Below are 20,440 nucleotides of genomic sequence, written 5' to 3'. Positions count from 1 at the left end.
AACACAGATTGGGGTTTGCTTTTTTTGCAGTTAGTTGCAAAATACTGGTAGTATAGCCTCTATTCATAGATAATATAAGGAATGGTACTTCAAATGCAGATTGCACACATGCACACAAAAGCACCTTTGATTAGAAAAGAAATTGCACAAGGTTGATAGATATCATTGACCATACATGTTGACATTTTCTACACAGAGACTGAGTGGTGGTTTGCATTAGGAAGTTCTCAAACATGTTTGAAAAAGTATACATTTTGGTATACAACTTCTTAAATGTTGATTGGTATTATTCACCTCCAAGTGTCTATTTTTACATGCAGTTGACTCCTTGAAACTACTACCCCAGGAGCTTGACTAGCCGGTGAGTTGAGCCCAGTTCTACTGTGAACAAAGCACTACACATTGACTAATCTAAATCACCCATGACACTTAAACACTGTTAAGTTCTTTTCAAATGCATTATTTTGACACAGACTTCATTATGGAATTTTATTGAACCTAAAGTACTCATGCCTTTTTTTCTCCAACCAGTGAATTGAAGGCTAGCATATATTTTCAGAGGCTAAACTTCAGTTAGGCATTTTTTTTTTCTTGCTTTCGTCAGTCAGTGCGTGTGAAGCATGAAAAGTTGTGTACAATCAGAACGTGTGTTCAGTGGCAAAAGAAAAAAAAGGAGTAGATTTTTTGACTAATGCTGCTACAGTACATCTAATGCTACTATTACTAATCTATATATTTTATGAAAATGAATCCAAAAAGAAAAGAAAGAAAAATCCTCTGAAGAGACATTCAGTGGTGAAAAAATGACATCTGGCAGGGAAGAGGGGGAAGCTTAAACTCATCATTCAGACTGAGCACATGGTGGATTTGCAAAAAAGAAATAACAAAAGGAGTTTGTCTGCCCAGCAAGAGTGTTTCATCCCTTGTTGCTCAGGTGCAAAGCCCACAGGCGAGTCTTTTTCGCTCAATACCGTCAGACAGGAAACATCTCTGAAAATCTTCATCCACACGGTGTGCCACTTCCTCGTCGACAAATCCCTATGCAGGGGACAAAGTCTCAGTGTGTTGAACTGGTGTGTGTGTTCAAATACGCTCACAATTTCAGCTCAGCCACTGCATTTATTATTGAGAGTTTTATACAGTGCATCTCTTGTTTTGTCCCCCCCAAAGTTCACAGGAGGTCATTCTCCTCAACCTACAAGGTTTTGTCTCAATTCCAGCTCATCTAGTGACACTAATGGCATGCATAATACTTCTATATTTAGGTGGTACACCCATAACCACCCCCTCCCCCACTTGCCAATTAAATAATAATAAATAAAAATCCACTCAGGTTAGGCCTACGCTAAACCAGCCACGCCAAAGTCTTGTGCCCTTGTTGGTTTAACCCCTCCATACCACCACCTGCTTACGGAAAATATAGGTAGAATCCATATTTTTTTCACATTAGTATATTATTCTCTTGTCCATTCCTCCATTCTTGTCTTTTATTCCTGGGGTAAAGGATAACGAGGGTCAGGTGAGAGCGATGGCAGACAAGAAGGATGGTTGTGTTTGGTGGTGGTTGTGGTAGTGACGAGGGAGAGAGAGAGGAAGTAGGTCCCCGAAGGTCCTCAGATGGACACCGGACAGGTAATGATCCTATCCTCCAGCATGACGCTGACCACCAGGAAGACGAAATACAGCAGGAACATGATAAAGCCGAGCAGCTTGCTCATGCGCCACTTGCAGGCGGCGATGGAGATGATGACGAAGAGGAGCATGAGGAAGAGGAGCACAATGGCGCAGAAGAGGCCGTTGGAGCTGACTTGCACCGGTTTCAAACCGTTGATAAAGGACCACATGAGCCAAGGGAACGGCAGCCTGCGGATACACAAACACATGTCACATGCTATTCTTGAGGGTTGCCACGGGACCTTTTTACAAAAACCACCAAATGAGCTACTGAATGTCAATAAAAACCATTGTAGGTACTGTACTTGGAAACATTTTTGTATTTTGGGTTAATTGACCCAACGATCTGTCAATGTCAATTTACATATGTAGATAGGCATTTAGCAATCTATGCTTTATGCTAGGACTCTTTACAATTACTTGTCTTTCATACTTTTTACAAAAGGATGCCGAAGAGGAAAAGAGTATGTGAAGCACTTTTCCCCCCTGTTGACATCAGGTTGCGCACACTCAGCAGAGCATAACATAATGTGCACATAGATAATGTGACACAGAGGTACAAAGTGACAACAATAAATCTGTAACTCAGACAGAAACAAATTAAAAAGCAACTTGGCAGCAGCTGAAAATCTTGTTTTTGCTGACGTAAAGTTTCCTTTCTCATTGGTGCTTCCTGGCGGAACAACTGTTAAGTATAAAGCAAGCTGTAGAGGTGTACTCCAGGGTGTGTCAGTACACTGTGACATCAGTGCAGGGTGTGGTTACAGGTGCAAAAAAGTAGTCTTCTCCTGTCTACTTGGCCATTATATGTTACCATAATACTCAAAACCCTGAATACTTGAAAGCTGATATAACAAAGCACACATCTGACTGAACCCATCAGAGACCCTTTAAAAATAGCAAGACCCTGCACAGGCGTACCCAACAGTAATGTCGAAGATGTTGGAGCCAACGGAGCTGGATACAGCCATATCACCCAGCCCCTTGCGTGCCACAATAACACTGGTGATGAGGTCAGGGATGGAGGTTCCAGCTGCTAATATAGTCAGGCCCATAATCTCCTCTGTAATCCCAATGGTCTCTCCAACCTGAAAAAAAGAGGAAGAAAAAAGGAAACTAAGCTTTTGGGTAAATAAAACCTAATCTTTTGTTCCAGCTATATTTAATTTCCTCGTGATGCTTGGGAGCTGATGGAGGTGACAAAACTCTACTTCTGACAATCTCTTTGTTTTGAATAAGACAGCTGTAATTATTTATGAGTGGGTGCATTGATGGGAAATGCAGAGAAAAGACGACTGCTTCTTGCCTTTGATTTTTTAACAAGAATTATGCTTATGTTAACTCAATGTTCTGGGACATGTCCTAGGGAGTGAACATGTCTCTGTGAACTGTGTACCTGGTGAGCCCACCACACCATTAGGTAGGAGAAGACTGCAATCCAGCTGATGGCACCCAGGAAGGTGATGGGGAAGAACTTCTGCGCTGACTGAAAGACAACGAGAGAGCGAATAGTGAATTTATCAGCAAAAACACCATTTCCACACTTAAATAAAACTGATGACACTATTGTTTCAAATGTTTTGAGAGGGAGGGCTCTTGTCTCACAAACCGGTTTTCTGACGTCAGGCAGCGTTAGCCACAGAGGGAGCACAACAGGTATAATTAAGAGGTAGGTGAGGCGCTTGCGGTTCGACTCAGGCCAGGACAGGCTCAGAGGCTGGTCCTCCTCCTCCTCATCCTCAACCTGAGAGGAGACACCAAAGAACAAAAAGAGGGAAGGGGGATAAAGGTTACAAAACATTCATCAAAACGGGTAATATACCTTAAAACTAAAAATTTAATTTTTGCTCCGGGGCTGTCACATAAGAGTGTCGTGCTTGGGTGTCCACATGCCATACAGTGTAATCACTTGATGTTTAATTTAACATTTGCGAGTAAACATCAGGTAAATACACAATGAGTTGAGTCACGCTTTTTACATGCTTGCAAAGCGTGATCACTTGATAGCTTGTCTCATTGGATATAAGTCTCCATAGCAACTATACAGAGAGCCAGGCAGAATTCTTGCAACACAAGCACTTTCACAAGAGGGAAAAGACAGCACACAGGTCTGCAGAAATTGGTGGCAGGACCTGGATGTGCTCGTGCCTTTGATCTGTGGTGACCTTAAGCCTGAGAAGTCTGATGACTGAGATTTGGGAGATCGCACAGAGCCTGAAGGGCTCTGCCTCTCCAGTCATCAGGGGCTCATCACTGCTGACTGCTGATGGCAGCAGCACCGGCAGACCCCATGGTTTGATTGGACCTGCCACTGGAATGCCGAGTGAGCCAAAAGACTGTCACCTCTCTGCAGATCAACATCAAGGCGTCACCGTCTGAAGATGACACATTCTAAGGCACTGCCATGAAAGACAACTATATGATCTTTCCATTTATACCATTAACCTATAGTGGCCGCTGGTGCGGATAACCAAGTAGTTGTGTGCCCAAAACTTACCAAACAGCAACTGTTTCACAGCTTTAGCCACGTGTTAGAAAGCCTTTGGTTTCTAACCTGCTCCCTTCAGAGTCTCTTCTTACTATGTCACATGACTTCAGAATCCTTTCTGGCAGAAGGCTTTTTTAGTTAGGAGCCAATAAATTCTTCCTGATTCCTATGACGACTAAACGGTACAACTACTGTATTAATGACATGACTGAGTTGCTGGTTGCCCCTTTAAGTTGAGGTAACGTTAGCCATGTTGATCTTGAACATGAAAGGTGGTGCAAGTGGTACTTTCAGAATAAAATACAAGCCTCCTCTTTTTACGGTCCATGTTGGTTCCACATTACGACTTATAAGATAAGTCGGAAAAGTGACTTCCCATCTTGGGAAATGGGACCATGAGAAGGAGCATGTGAATGCAGCAGATTACGTATGACGAAAACACATCAGTGCCAGGAAAAGACATAAACTAAGGAGGAAAACATACAGCACGGCAGATGTTGATATGGGATGTTGCTCAGTAAATTATCATTTTTCTTAACAGCTTCAGTCACATCAGCTTAGCACGCCCAGAGAGTGAAGCAGAGATTTTTAAAGATGGCTACTGCACAAATCATGAATCATATGGGGCATATCCTGCTGTGACAGCTACTGCTGTTGAGTATTGCCTGGTAACCTTGGTAATCACAGCTGCCAAACAAAAGGCAGCGCTTGCATCACTTATGCTCAGCATTCTGATTTCTCCTCCTCTCCATACCCAGATGGCTGCATTGTTGTCTGTTAAAAGGCCTAAAACCAAATACCCAAGGCTTTAGGAAGATCAATTCTGAACCAAATACTGCTTTTCATAGATGTAAAGATATGAGAAGTTTTCATTAGTGTGGCTGTGCACTGACTGCAGGACAATAATAGCAACACCAGTTACTTCTTCTTCTCTTCTATCTAGTGGGAAAAGTTGCTTTATATTACAGTGCAGTTCGCCCCGCAGCTCTTTCATGGATATGTCGACTGCATGCAGGTGACTATTTCTGGCTGACATTGTACACTCTGAATCTGTCATTTGTCTATTTATGATTTCCTTCACTTGCTTTCTCTGTTAAAGTACCCCACAGAGCTGGTGCTCCCTACTCTGAGTTGGTTTTCAAATGCCAGCCCCTTGGGGGCCTTTCCTGCCCTGTGGTGCCTCAGTTAGCAACACTGCCAACTCCAAGCTTAAAGGTACTGACTTTTACCAGGCACCACAGAGCTGCAAGGGGAGGCGTGACATTTGCTATTTTTTTCCTTCCCGAAGGGACGCATGTGTGCTGGCACCTGGTGTGAGGCAACACTTACACTTTTTGGGACCACACAAAAAGTGTAAACACAAACTGTACGCACAGCTGCAATGCGGCTGCACCCTGATAGATTTGTATTACTTTGTTGATCCAACTATTAGTATTGTACTATTAGTTGTAAGGAATGTGCAGCCATCTATCTAAAACTACTTTTCTCAAGCTCTTTCTCTTTCTTAATATGTTTACAGTAGTCACACAGCACAGGAATAATCTGACAAACAAAACCTGAGACAAATGGAAAGCAGTGCTCCAGAACACACGATCCACTATGTACTTTATTTTAATACTTTTCTTCAGACTCATTTCTTTTAATAGTTTGAATAAAACAAATCACTCCAACAGCTGCCATGATGTAAATATCAGTATTTGCTTCTTTTTTTGACATGAAGGCTCCATCTGGATATGAAATTCTCATACTATTAAGCAAAAGCAAACAGATATTCAAATTCAATGTTACTTCCGTCCTGAAACCTATTAAAAACTGATGATACATGCAACACTTTTTTCTAAAGGTACAATGAGTCATACATTCCTGTCGGTTCTGATTTTCTTTAGTTTTCTAGTATGTTATCTAAAGAAGCTATTATAGGAGATTTATATTTACTTATAAATATTCAAAATGTGTGCTGAAATTAGAAAATCCTGAACATATCTTAACAGAAAGACAATTTGTGTGCGAGTCATATCCTGATTGTGCTTATCTTCATCTTTACAAGAAAAAAAAAAGCACTATAAAATTTGGGCCAGATGAATGTACACTACGCATATATACTATACAATATTGCCTTTATGACAAATAAACCTATAACCCTAATTTCTACTTTTAGAAAATATTATAGTATATGATCATTCCAGTCAGCACAGCTCTCAAGGGTTTTAACAACAAAAAAAGGGAGCCAGGAAATTGTGCTAGAAGTCTGCTGCAGATTTTGATATGACCTTAACTATGCCCTTATTCCACAATCTTGGTTGCCAAGCCATCCAGGAGGAATTGAACAATTAGTAAGATGGGACCTCTGGCGTCATAGGAAGGTGTGAGCTGTTTCCAGCTACTTCTTGGCTGACACAGACAGGTGCACTGTGGGACAGACCTCTCAAAATAGCAGAACGTGGGAATTAGGCATAACGATAAGTGTCCAGCTCTTCCAAACTCAGTGAATCACCACCTGGAAAAGGGTATTTCTATATTCCATCCATCAGGTTTTCTGCCTTCACCTCAAAAAGTGAAGTTTTAAGGCGAGTCTAAAAATGTCTTGAGCAGGCTGCATTACCTCCATTTTTTATAGACGCAAATATTTTCAGCTTCAGAGGAGTGATATCTATTATTAAGCCAAGAGTGAGAGATCAATCTGAAAACAACCTGATGCAGTGTAATAGATCAAAACATGCATGGTCATGTCGTGAATCAGGGATAATTTTTAGCAGTTTTTTTTGCAGTCTATATTGAGAACCTCCTACATGCACACACCACACCCACACCAGTCTGTGTTTATAGACCACAGTATTATACCAGGGAGGAATGCTGTATGTCAAAGTGCGGCAGTTTTATTTTTTAGTTGTAGAAAGATCTCGTTTCTTAAGAATCACTCTGTTCATACAACTAAGTATTGCTAGAACAGGGTTTTTTTTTAAAAGACTGAGCTTTGATTCAAGGCTGCATACATGTTAGATTAAAATCTCTAGTCCTTAAAGTTTTGTGGAGACCTTTGTATGCAAAGCTACTGGTCATATTACAGTTTATTTGCAAAGCCTTTTACAAATCCTTGTAATACAGGATCACTTGAACAGTTGAAAAAAAAAGATTAATATAGTGGGTTAGTAGCTTGAATCAAGGTAAACTGCATCAGATTAACCCAGAGAACAGCCTATGAAATGAGTTTTAGGCCTTGAAAAAAATATGAGGAAAATGTGGGTGTGTAGAGTTGAGATTTGAAGTGAAAAATCATTTCCATGGCAAAACTGAGGAACAGAAGAAAAAAAATGAGGCCGCATTTGTGCAGCCTGATATTAAAAAATGTATACTGTTTATGTGTAGCATTTATCCTGCTAAAGCCTATCAACTCTATTTACACACTTTAGTTACCTCTTTATATAGTAGGTTGCATTGCCAGTGGCAGAGTCTGCCATTGCAGTGCTGGATTCAAATGCTGCGCATTGGGGATTCACAAGAAACAAGATACTGGACAAGAGCAGGCTCTCATCTTCTGAATGTTGCATATGGCACATAATGATATAATCTGTAAAAATAGAACAGCTGGTCCAAGCATTGAAAAGTTGTTTCTCATCTTTTATGAGCAGCTAGTGCATGATGCAAGCAAGTCTTGTATTCCTTATAGAGTGGCTAGTGCATATTCTGCCCCCAGTGACTGATAAGAATGCTATTCAACAGCACTCTTTATTATATTATAATAATTATTAGATTAAATATAATTTTACCCAAGAAAACCTGAGTTTTTTTGTGTGTATTTTACACACTGTATTTTATTAACATGTAACAGCAAATTTCAAGTTTCTAGCTTGTAGAAAATAATTTGTTCATTTTCATACTGTATATCTGGAAAAAATCGAGCTTACTGCTGAGTGAAAAAAACTGATAGCAGGGTTCAGTCTGTTTTGGGGTTACTCTTGGTCATGTAACGAGAAAGAATCCAGCAGGATGACCGACACACCCATCTCCTCTGCCTCTTCCTCTTAGCGTGCGACTTTGAATCGCTGCCCTCCCGCCTCAGGACCGTCTGCTGGCCTGGCGGGTCGCTGCGTCCCCCCACCATTGCTCATGCCGGCAGGTGTCATTCTGAGACTCTGTTCCTGGATTTACGTCAAAGACTATGCGTGCGTGTGTGTGTGTGTGTGTGTGTGTGTGTGTGTGTGTGTGTGTGTGTGCTGAGGCACGTGTGCCAGTGTGTTCATTTCGAGCACCCAGTGGCGGGGAGCAGCAGGTGAGTGAGGAGGGTGATTACAGATCTCAGTGTGAGGAGGCAGGTCTTTGGCAGGTCTGGCTGAAGATGGAGGAACTCGCCCGCATGCATGCTGGGAAATTATCAGCAGTAGTGACCTGTGCCATAGCCAGTGCGACCTTTGCGTCAATCCCGCTCAAGGTGGAACACAGACACAGATGAGAGTCATGAAATATTCACAAGTGTCTCCCTAACTTAGATGTCGGCCTCTCAGTTTCGTTGCCTTTTCACAACTCGGCCGAGCTAGTTGACTAGGGGATGAAATCAGTATAAAGTGCAGTACAGTTTTTTTGTGTGTGAGTACTTACCGTTTCCCCCTCTTGCCCTGCCGTTCCGTTCATGGGTGGCGTCACTTCCACTTCCACGCTGGAGCTGTTTGGAAGGTTCTTATCTGTGGGAAGTTTGAAGAATAATTAAAGTGAAAAGCTTTTAGAGGAACAAAAGCTGTCAATGCCTCAAATAGACATGCAAGTGTGAGCTGATATGACGTCAAGAGATGTGGGAGACAGCACCTCAGCAGTTTTAAGTAGTTAAACCCTTCAACCCTACGGACACAAACTGTCTCAAAATACTTTCTTTTCCCTCCACTACATTTATTTGACAGCTATAGATACTAGTTACTTTTGAGATACATTATGTTACACATTAAACTTTTGATGGTCTTCCGAAATATGATGCATTGTTATACATATATTAAATATATAAAGTGGTTCAAATTAGATCAACCTCCACCAGCTACAACATTAAAGTACTTCTATTATTCATGTAATCTATAGTATGTCAGAAAAATAAAATAAAATGCACATCACAACTTCCCAAGTTCATCCTCAATTTGCTACGTTTCTATGACAGACTGTCCCAAACCCAATGGTATTCAATTTACAATGTTATGATAGAAAATTGAGAAAATATGCAATCCACTAATGGATTAACTGACTTACTGTTTTAGCACTAATTTGCTGGCAGTCTCACAAAAACCTGACTCGGTTTTTGTAATTGCTAACCTCAGGGTCTTCTAATGACACTAGTACATGTAAGAGTGCATATAAAGTGTGTTTCATTAATATTCCCATTTTGTATTTAGGTGGAAAACAAAGTTGTAAGAGTGAGGTAAATCTAAATAAGAATAACAGACTCTTTAGGAGAATCACTTTGATATTGAATATGATGCTCAAAAAGTGCTGTTCTTCTAAGTCTCTGTCTACGTATGAACATGAGTGCGCCGTCTGAGGCCGTTTCCTCTTCCTCATCATATCTTGGTTGCTGATATGACTCCATTTCATTTGAGGGCAGACTTACTTAACAGGCCTTATTAAAATACAAAGAGCCGAAAGCCATGTAATCGGATGATAAAACTATAATTGCTGTGGAAATTGCTTGAATCCAAGTGTGGTTGTGACAATTAGAAAGATTCCCAGATAGATAATGTGATTTGATTCTACTATCGTCCAACACATGACCTCACTCCATGGCCGTGATGCCGTGATATAACGGATAAAGATGGGATGCGAATCTAATCACTCAATCGCATCATACGCTAAACTATACAGACAGTAAATATCCTGTCACTACAGACACCACGGAGAGAATTTAAGATGTGTGAGGCCTGAAAAGTAAAGTATGCTGTGATGACTACCAGTCATGCATTTTGATTAAGATGGTAATATGTTAATGCCTTGCTGTTAGCATAATTTTGCGTTGTTGATAATCATCTATGTCTCGCTTTGATTCTGCTGCTCTGACAACATTGTGGCCATGAAAGCGCTTCCTCTGGCCTCCTGTTTATCCTTTGGTCCAGTGCTCTTTGAAGTGAAAAACACACATAAATTACACTTGGCATTGACTGTGATTGATTTAAATACTGCTTGAAGACAACACTTGCAATCAATTTGGCAGTTCTTGATAATGTCATGCTTGTTTAACATCGGATGGGATGCTCTTTAACTATTTCAGTGGGCAATGCTATCGACTAATACAAGGAATATTAAGCCAGACATTGCCTGTTCAACAGCAAACTGATTTTCAGCTACTATTAAATTAAAGGAATAGTTTGACATTGTGGATAATACGCTTATTCACTTTCTTGCTGAGAGCTAAATGAGAAGATTGATACCCTCTCGTATTTGTGCAGCAAATGTGAAGCTACAGCCGGCAGTATTTGCACTTGTTTGTTAAATCTCTACTAAAAAGTGTTAATGAATGACCTTTTGAGGTGCTGGTAAGGACATTTATTTACCTTTGGACAGAGCAAGGCTAGCTGTGTCCCCTGTTTCGGCTCATTATGCAAAGCTAAGTTAACTGGCTGCAGGTGGTAGCTTCATACTTAGTGCACAGACATGTGAGTGGTATCAACCTTCTCAAATAGCTCTCAGCAAGAAAGTGTTTACACACAAAATCACAAACTATTGACTTATCTAAAGAAACATGAAAGAGCTTTTCACCTGAACGGCTTGCTACTCCATTGGCCTTCTCACTGTCCTCCACTTGGCATTTCTTTTTAGCGATCTTGTGAAGGATTGATGCCTTCTCTCGAAATTTACCTGCAAAAGAATCGCCAGAATGGTTAAATGTAGAACAGGGAGCTGCATACGGCAGCATCTTCAAAGCCTCTCGGCCTCATCCCAGTCAGAGCTCCTTCGTTGTCACCTTTGACCCCAGATGGGTCGTATTTCACAGTGTATACAGGGTGGCGGCTTTACACAAAACTGCCGTTCAAACAACATCGAGAGTCAATATGTCATAGCATATCATATACTGATGATCCAGCAATGTCCTGGTCCTTGGTGGGGGCAAAGCCAGCAGGGAGAGAACCTCCTGCGAAGAGATCTGGCTTCTGGAGTTCAGATTCGCTCCTGTTTTTGTTCAGTCTCATATCTGATGAGAAACTCACAAGAGGCGGCAGAGGCTAGCGGGGGAATTAAAAGCAACCAAAGGTTTAGCTGGGGACAGCATCACAGCATATCAAAAATGACAACTTTATGGGTTTAAGACATTGTATTCAGGAAGCACCTGCTTGTATCATTATTATAAACCTTCTGTTTAGCATTAGTTATATTGGAGTGCCTGTTTTTAGGTACAATGGCTCTGTGCAAAGCCTCAGAAAAAACAGAAATACTGTATCATGCAGGAGACATCTGCTAGTAAGAGAGTTTTATTAATACTTAAAAATCACTTGTAGTGATAAATATATTTTTGCTGATAACCTTTATTGATTCAGTATAACCATTCATACTGGAATGACGATGCTGTGACGCAGTAGACTGGATTGAAACCAGTCATCAATAGCACAACATGACCTTGTGGCTTACATAAACAGCGTGCCCTCTTGACATTACAGAAATTGGCTCACGCAAGGCAGTTCTGCCCATATTGTAATGGCTAGTGATGGCTGGCCGCTGGCTTGTGGAACAATGATTTTCCACGAAATCCCCGTGGCCTGAAATCCACCAACGACATGCACACGAACAACAATACAGTACTGAGACGAGAAGAAACATTACTCCAAATGCACAGATATCATGTAGTGCAGGTTTTTCTGTTGCCATACAAATAAGATTATAATATTTGATGGCTATGCAGGCTGGGCACCTTCAGCAGTGGTAACCTCTGTGAGTGTTTTCATATGAAACCAAACTGTGTTGTAAGAATTGTTCGTTTGGTGTCAAACCTCTTGCGCATCATTAACCTTGGCGCTATCATGCATCCATATTTGATTTCACTGACTTCCTGAGTGTGTCAGGTTTTGCGTGCATGTCCTGCCTCCTCCCAGTCATCCTACTGCAATCAATGTGAAAGATTTTTTTTTTTTTTATGTTGTCATTTTAAGAGGGCATGGCATATTTGTCAGTGCTGGACGCAGTGACGCGTCAATACGTACTCCACCCAACCACATCAACACTGTCTGTGACCTTCTGGCAAAATCATTAGCCACCCCAAGTCCGCCACCCTTCCTCCCGTCTCCTCTATCTCACTCTGCATTTCTCCATCGCTCCGGCTTTTCTCACTCATCTGTCTTCGACAAAAAACATCTCTCGCTCACTTTGTCTCTTCGTCGCACAGCCTGGACACACACATGCACACAAAGACACACAGAACCACATATACTGAACATTTTCGCATCACGGCATCACACATTCCACTGACTTGACATCACTCACCTTAAGCGGTCATTGTCAGTTGGTTGCGTATGGTAGAGATTGTGGATTGAGAGTGTGTACGTTTATACAAACGTGGGTGTGAGATCATTGTCCCTGCTTGGGAAAACAAATAGCAGAGTTGGGCTTTCTGCTGCAGGTATTCAGAGGAAATTGACGTTTCAGTAGTAGCTGTGAAACTATTTCTAAAAATACCTACAAAAGGCAGAGAGCATTTACAAGCTAAGCAGGGACGTCAAACTGCATAACAGATAGAAAGGTTGTAATGCCTTCTTTTTATGCCTTTTTAGGTCGATCATTTTACCAAAAAAATTTTATTAAAAAAAGGTAGCTTAATCATACCACATTTCCCAATTGCATGAATTCCACTAGTCAGAGTCAAAAAGCTGAGATGACAGCTGCTTAGATCTGCTAAGCTAGTTAGCTTTAGCAGGAGCTCTGCAGGGTTTCTTTTCTCCATTGTGATTTAGCTACTGCTTCATTTAGTTATGTGGAATAACTAATTGACAGACCAAGATGTCAGTCGAATGGATATGTTCCGTTACAGACAACAGCCAGGGAACAACAGTAGCTGCTGTATATTTAAAAATCTGTTTTCAAGAAATGATTTCAATGGCATAATATGTTTTGTTTAAACAATTTTAATTCATGTATTAACAAAATTTGGACAAAATCTGTAGTTCTGTGTTTTTCCATTGCAGGGTAGGCCTATGGTTTGAAATGTCATTATGCTTTAACTCTAAAGGCAAACAAATAAGAAACCTCCAATTTCCTTCTAGGTGCATGAATCAAAGCAAGCAAAGACAAAAAAAGTCCCATTGTTTAGGCTTAGACAAAAGCTTTAACAATAAAAACTTGAGTTTCTCTTGATTAAATAGCAGAACCATCCAGTTTGCATAATGATGAAGCAATTGCCCAGCCCTTCCCTAACTGTCGTTTCACAGCCGCTCACTTTCCCTGTCAGCTCTGCCTGTTACGCAACCACTGGCTGGATGAGTCACTCCAGTTTGCCAAATTCAGCAACGTGAGTCTTACGTGTGTGCACTCGTTACTGGTGCATTTGGAACCTCCAAATAAGTGTTTAAGCATGGTTGATGTATTTGTCAGCGTTGCAGATGGGTAACAGGGCCAAAGGAAAAAACAAAAGAAAAAAAAACAAAAACAGTGTGCCTTGTATTTTCTGAATGTGGGGCATGGGATGGTATGCTGTGCATTTGTGTGTGGGTTTACCAGCCTGCATAACATTAAATGTCTTCATATTTTACAAACAGAAGAAGAAGCCGTGGCTTTCTCAGAGAACCAAACATAATCAACATATGACTTTCTTTAAATATAGAATATATAGACTATATAGAATAGAAATCAATAGAAAACACTACACATGGTAACACTCAGTATGCATGAACATATTCTCTGGGCAGAAATAAAAAATAAGCCAAAAATAAAAAATGAGAAAAAAAAAGTAAATTCTTTAAAAAAAAAAAAAAAATGGTATGGCTACCATGATTTGCACTTATGTCAGTGAAATCTCGGAGAGGTTGTCAAACTTAAAAGTCAATGTCAAAAGCAAACAAAAAAATGGGGTTTGGAGGTGCTGTTTTATGGTTAAGATGGAGAAAAAACAAGAGGGATGACAGAAGCTGACTCAAAGAATCAAGTGAAAACTTGCAGGCTTACCTTCCTCAGTCATTGAGTGATAATATTTTAGTTTCCCATAAGTCCCAAGCTCTACAACATCACAGCAAAAGACAAGGGTAAGGCAACGAACACACAGAGAAAAGGAAAAGAGTGAACATGACAGAACAAGACAGGTCCGCTGGTTCTACATCACATACTGTACAAACACTCACACAGGCACAAGGAGTGACATACAGAAAGACAAAGTCTCTCCGAGCCATCACTGCATAAGTGCAAAAAAAATAGCGGCAAGGTTTGAATTACAAACAAAAAACATTACAGTGTTACAGTAACTCAGTCAGATAAAGAACCTGCCAATGGCACAGGTTAGAGGGCTATTAGAGAAGATTTGCGAGAAATAGGGAGGGAGAAGGGGCAGTCAATAGACTAGAAAAAAATAATAAGAGATTCATACAATGATATATTAAAAAAACACAACAGGAAAGTCAGAATAGAATTTACTGGGTCAACATGCAACAAAAAGATGAGTCCTCCTCTCCTCTGCACACAAGCTTATTCAAAGGCTTGATGACTCTGCATTTTATTTCCACAATGAAACCCGAACAATTAATTTGATTCCCTTACTGTAGCAGTTTCTTGGCGCTACAGTAAATAGACGGTCAGCACATCTGCATGATGAATTAGCCGGGAATTCAAACCTGCAGCAACAGCGGAGAGTGAAGCAGCAGAACAGAAGACACCGGACCACGAGGCTCTACCTCCCACGCTGCACTTTTGTCTCGGAAGTAGCTCGCAGCTTAGAGCTGTTCTGCCCGTTTCAACAATAAAGTAAAACTAATGGCATCAGGATTTTGTTTTTTTAGCATAGCTCTGCCCAGTTTTCTCAAATAGTTTTTTTGGTCAGAAACTGCTAAAAACGAGATTCAAAGTGCTGCTGGTTGTTGTAATGTATTGATGTCTACAGCGAAATAAGCCAAAATGACAATATATTCTCATTTGTATGTTAAGTAATTTGTATTATTTCCTTAAAATACAATATAGCGCCTACTTGAAAGGGTTGCTTCATCCAAATTACAAAAAACATTTTTTTCACTTCTGTGTAGCAATGCAGAATGCTTTAGTTTTATTACCCATGTGATCCATTTTCATTGGAACTACTGTCAACCACCTATCTACTTGCTTTCTCCTGTTTCAAACCACTATCAAATTAGATCATCAAGGTGGAGAGTCTTGGTGATGGAGTACCAACAGGATGTTCTGAACTTGCCAAAACTGTATTTTTTTAATTGTTAAATTAAGTAATTCATTAAATTAAGTAAATTCAATGTGTTTTTTCCCCCCATATTCATTTAAACTGACCAATTAACTCTCTTCACAAGCACAAACTAGTTTTGTACATGTAGAAGGTGCACACTACTGTCAGTACTGTACATGCCCACACCCACATGCACTCACACTAATATCCAACTCTGCCCAACAGTGGGCAACCACTCCACTCACATGTGGGAGGATTATGGTGCCAGTCTCGTGCCAAATGCCAGACTTGGCAGCCCTGAAAGCACAATCTAATGTCTTGCTCATCTGCTGCACTCCCAGACAAGTGCCTCAATCACATGATTAGGCGATTTAGGTTTGAAGTGCACTATCACTGCAAGGCCTGACTCTAACTGATGCTGCTCTGAGGGCAATTAACCCACGACACAATTGCTGCCCATGCAGTCGTCTGTTTGCCCTTTGCAACCAGTGAGGGAGGGAGGCTTGTTGTTGTTTACCAGGGGCCCTCTTGTCCTTCTGGTGTGACCTCTAAACCTCTGGTGAGCTGTGTACTAGAGTGTGTGTGTGTGTGTGCGTGCACGTGCATGCGCGCATGGCCTTTCTGTCTGCTGGGGGTTGGGGTGTCAGGGAAATTCACAGTCTGTGCTGAAGCAAAAAGGCTTTTAACATTGATTCTTTCATCCACACGGTGCAGGGTGAGCTCAGAAGGCATGTGTGTGCGTGTGTTGGTGCTGAGGTTGGAGGGATGATGGGTTGATAGGTGCTGGCTGGCTAGTTACAGTTACATAAGATACTGGAGGTTCAATTATCTATTAAAACAAAATTGAGGGGGGCAAGGTTCTAAGGCCATATTTGCTAGATAGGGGGATATTAAATATATTAAAACGAATGGTTTTGAGAAATACACTTATTTTGCTTTCTTATCGTTAGATTAAAATATTACATCCCTCTTTTACCTGTCACTTTAATATAAATGTGGAACCAGCAGCTGGTTACCTTAGCTTAGCACAATGACAGGAAACAGGGGGAAACACTGAGCTAGGCACTGACGGAAGGTAAAAAGAACTCACAAGAGCACCTCTAACACACCTTGTTTATTAAATTTGGGTGTAAAAACAACAATTTGTGGTTTATGTGACTATTTCTGGCTGGGTTTCAATAACAGAAACATAAAGGTGCTAATTATGAGCGTTAGAGTTGTTAGTAGTTCGATTTTGTTACCATTGGACAGAGACATGCTGAACGATTCTGTACTAAGCTAACTGTCTGCAGCTTCCTATTCAGCTTACAGACATGTGTGACACTGACCTTCTCATTTAACTCTCAGCAAAAAAATCAAATGAGCCTATTTAGTGTGTGCTTTGACTATTACATGAAAGGACGTCTCTTTACATTGCAAATACATTAATATTATTACATCAATACACATGAAGATGGTACCATTTCATTGTCAAGTTGTCATCTCGATGCCTGTGTTATATGCACTTGCTAAAAATGTTGTGAGAGCTGTTACATTGACACAAATAAAGAAAAACCTACAGCAGAACGTCAGATTCGATCTGCATAAATTGAAATCATGTTTCCATTGCATAGGGGTGGGGTGGGTCAGTGACAGTGAGTGCAATATTGAACCATGTTGGCCCTGGGTCAGCACACAGACAGTACAGCTGGCAGGGGGGGAAGGGGGGCAGCAGTATTAGGCAGATATTGGCTGGATGAATAGATTTACCCCTTACACTAAATGCCTGTTAAAATAATGTAAAGTCATAGCATAGAAAATTCAGAATTTAGGTTACCCTTTTCTTCATCGTTACCTCATTTGTGTATTAATTTCATCCTCTTTAGGTATGTATTACGCCCTCACAAAATGATGCACACATAAACCTCATTTTCTGCCCTTTGGCTCATTTCCTTCCGTGTCTGCATCGCAAACTTCCAATGAAACAGTGGGTCACATCCTCTGTCGTCTCACCAGTTTACCCAATAAGCGTAGTGTCTGCCAACATGGGTGTATCGTGGTTTACCCAAATGACCTTGTCCTTTCTATGCTCAGCCTGTGGAGGACTTTGGTATGACGTTTGCTCAATAAAAATGGCCTAACATCAACAGAGACATTGCGAGCAGTGTGAGCAATGTTTTCATCCTATCTCAGTGAGATAATGATCTGCGGGAAAGAATCTGATGAGATTGCTGGTCTGTGCCACCATATTTATAGCATTGCACTACATCATCACAGAGCAGTGATGTTACGTAAACACAAGGATTTTTATTGACAGATAAACAACGGCAATTATTACTTTTATCTTAGTTCTGGTAGATTATTGTTAAAAATATATACATTAAACAGATGTACCTCTACTTTATGGTCTGTGACCAATCTTCTTCTTTACTGAGGTCAACCTTCAGCTATGGATATGCACAGACTCGCCACCAGAGATCAAATCTCGGAGTAATAAATCTTATTGAAGGGCTTGAGCTAAAGGCATGCACGCAGCCTGAATTCTGAGTACTGCTTTTGGAGGCTTGTTTCAGCCATCCACTGAGGGCTCAGACAGTAGAGTGGGATCCACTCTGCCCTTCTCCCTCCCCATCTCTCTTTGTAGTTCAATATTTGATGCCACTCCTAAGTGATATTGTTGGTAGCTGCACACTAATGGAAAAAAAGAAATGCAGGCACTTGTGCCAGGAACAAGACTGTTACAATGTTCTCTCCAATGAAAAACATGCAAGATTAAATGTCTATTATTAAACCGGAAGACATTCACGATAACAAGAACGAAAGAAAGATATTGTTCTTGGAAGTAATTTTGATGCTGAATAATCATCTACTGTATCTCAAGGAGCATGCAAATGCTTACAAAATCAATAATAGTTTGGTGGGACCGGCTAATTGTAAAAGGCTGTAGAGGGAAACAAATTTTAGTACACTGCCATTAATTGCTCTGTCTAGGGCTGGACCCAAATATTCGAATATTCGACTGTTGGGTACACATTCGATTTTCAATTATGAGATTCTATTATTGAGGGGTTTTTTGGCGCGCCTGACCTCCGCCGACAGCAGTGAACATAACACTCCAGTTCACATCAAAGGGAAAACAAAATGAAGCCCTCAGCTGTGTGGGAGCACTTTAAACTGAGTGATGACTGCAGTAGTGTGGAAGTTACGGCGTTTATTGATTTTACAATTGCTTAATTTCATTACAGATTTCCTACATTTTAAAATTAATCAGTAGCTAAACTGGAAACGAACAACAACATAATGAACACATCTAAATAATTAAATGAGGCCAATTGTAGAAGAAGAGCATTTTGTCTCTATAATTAAAATTAAAAGTGAATTTTGCATAATAACGTGTTAGACTTAGTTCCCCTATCAGAAACACCGCTAATCCCGCGCGCTCTCCGTCTGGACCCCCTCCCGGCTAAACTATTCCCGGATTCTGCTCTGGACCTGGTCTGGACCTGCTCGGATCAGGGGGGCCAAGAAAATGACATTTGGGCCAGCCCTAGCTCTGTCAAGCTCTTAATGACTCCTGACAAAGGGTATGTGAGGAAGACTGAGAAAACAGCTGACAACATTCTCCATCTGCCCAGTACACACATTCATTAACTAAGCACAACGTTGTCAAGTTGACAGACCCAGGACATGATACTCCATCTTATTCCTACACTCCTGGCATGTTTAGCTAAATGTCTGCAGGATAAAAGACCAACACAAGAGAACAACACGGACAGGAAAACACAAAATCACTACTTTTGAGCTTCCGCCTGTCTCACAGAGGGCAATAATACAAAGCTCGAACTAAAAGGAGTTCATAAGAGGAGAGAGAGGATTAGGGACAATGGGGAAAACAATGCAGAAATGGTCACAGAGGGTTTCCAGGGAGAATACATCCACAGAAGAGAGAATGAGATATTTGAAGGAGGACAGAACAGGATTGACATACACAGCACAGCGGCGCTTGGGAAATGTGTACATGGGGGAAAACGTTGGGCAAGAAAGTTGCCTCCAGGCTGTTGGAATGGGAACAAACAGATTTTTTTTTTTTTGGGGGGGGGAGGAGATACAGAAATTAGAGGAGTAACTCACCAGAGTCAGCAAATTCTGAGGGGATAGTAGAAGAAAGAGAGATAGGAAGACAGAAACAGAGACAAGATAAATCCAAGTGATATTTAGTGTGATAGCACACATTAAATCATTGATAGGTATTATTCCAAGATGACAGTCAATATCCCATTATATTATGCTAGTAAATTGATTAAATTATTTAAACTTAGAATAAATATGCCTTTTTGCTTTCTTCCTGAGAGTTAGATGAGAAGATTGATACCGCTCCCATGTCTATACAATAAACATGGAATTGGGGCAAGGTAATGCTTAGCTTAGCTTAGCACAACAACTGGAAGCAGGGGGAAACAGCTGTGCCAAAAAAAATCCACCTCCCACCTGAATCTCACTATTTAATTATAATCTCACATATTTTGCTTTCTCAATCCGTACAAAAACACAAGTATAATGAAAATGTGTTTGGTAGAGTTGTGGTAGACCACAATGATCTTAGCATGAAGACAACACATTTTTTCTACTACCTGACATTTTTTTTAAAGAATTAATTAAACAAGATAGAAGGAGTTAATTAGTTAGATTTTCAGGTGCTCTTAGGGGAATGTTCTTACATTCGGACAGAGCTAACTGTTTCCCCTGCTTCCTGTCTTTATGTTAAGCTAAGCTAACTTCCACCTGGCCCTCGCTTAATATTTAACGGACAGATATATCTAACTCTCATTAAGAAAGTGAATAAGCATACTTTCCAAAATGTCGAACTATTCCTCACCTTTTAGAGTGAGGTCACACACACACACACACACACACACACACACCTCTCTAACTAACTACGCCCCACTTTAAAAAGTTCAAGGTAA

At 40.7% G+C, this 20,440-nt stretch overlaps 1 protein-coding gene across 3 annotated transcripts in view; it reads right to left on the bottom strand.

Moving 5' to 3' along the window:
- Nucleotides 1–475: 475 nt before the first annotated feature.
- The window catches only part of LOC123980330 (sodium/potassium/calcium exchanger 2-like), a 43,539-nt gene continuing 23,574 nt past the window's right edge, over nucleotides 476–20,440 (bottom strand). For all 3 annotated transcript variants that reach the window (XM_046064655.1, XM_046064656.1, XM_046064657.1), the window contains 6 exons: nucleotides 10,892–10,990; nucleotides 8,759–8,841; nucleotides 3,284–3,418; nucleotides 3,071–3,160; nucleotides 2,596–2,762; nucleotides 476–1,863 (listed from right to left, as the gene is read on the bottom strand). In XM_046064655.1, coding sequence (XP_045920611.1) covers nucleotides 1,614–1,863; nucleotides 2,596–2,762; nucleotides 3,071–3,160; nucleotides 3,284–3,418; nucleotides 8,759–8,841; nucleotides 10,892–10,990 — 824 coding nt within the window. In that variant the 3' untranslated portion in view covers nucleotides 476–1,613. The remainder of the gene's footprint in view (nucleotides 1,864–2,595; nucleotides 2,763–3,070; nucleotides 3,161–3,283; nucleotides 3,419–8,758; nucleotides 8,842–10,891; nucleotides 10,991–20,440) is intronic.

This window comes from Micropterus dolomieu, linkage group LG12 (assembly GCF_021292245.1).
Source record: "Micropterus dolomieu isolate WLL.071019.BEF.003 ecotype Adirondacks linkage group LG12, ASM2129224v1, whole genome shotgun sequence".
Lineage (NCBI taxonomy): Eukaryota > Metazoa > Chordata > Actinopteri > Centrarchiformes > Centrarchidae > Micropterus > Micropterus dolomieu.
Note: the sequence above shows the minus strand (reverse complement) of the source record. Positions and strands in the feature narration are given on the sequence as shown.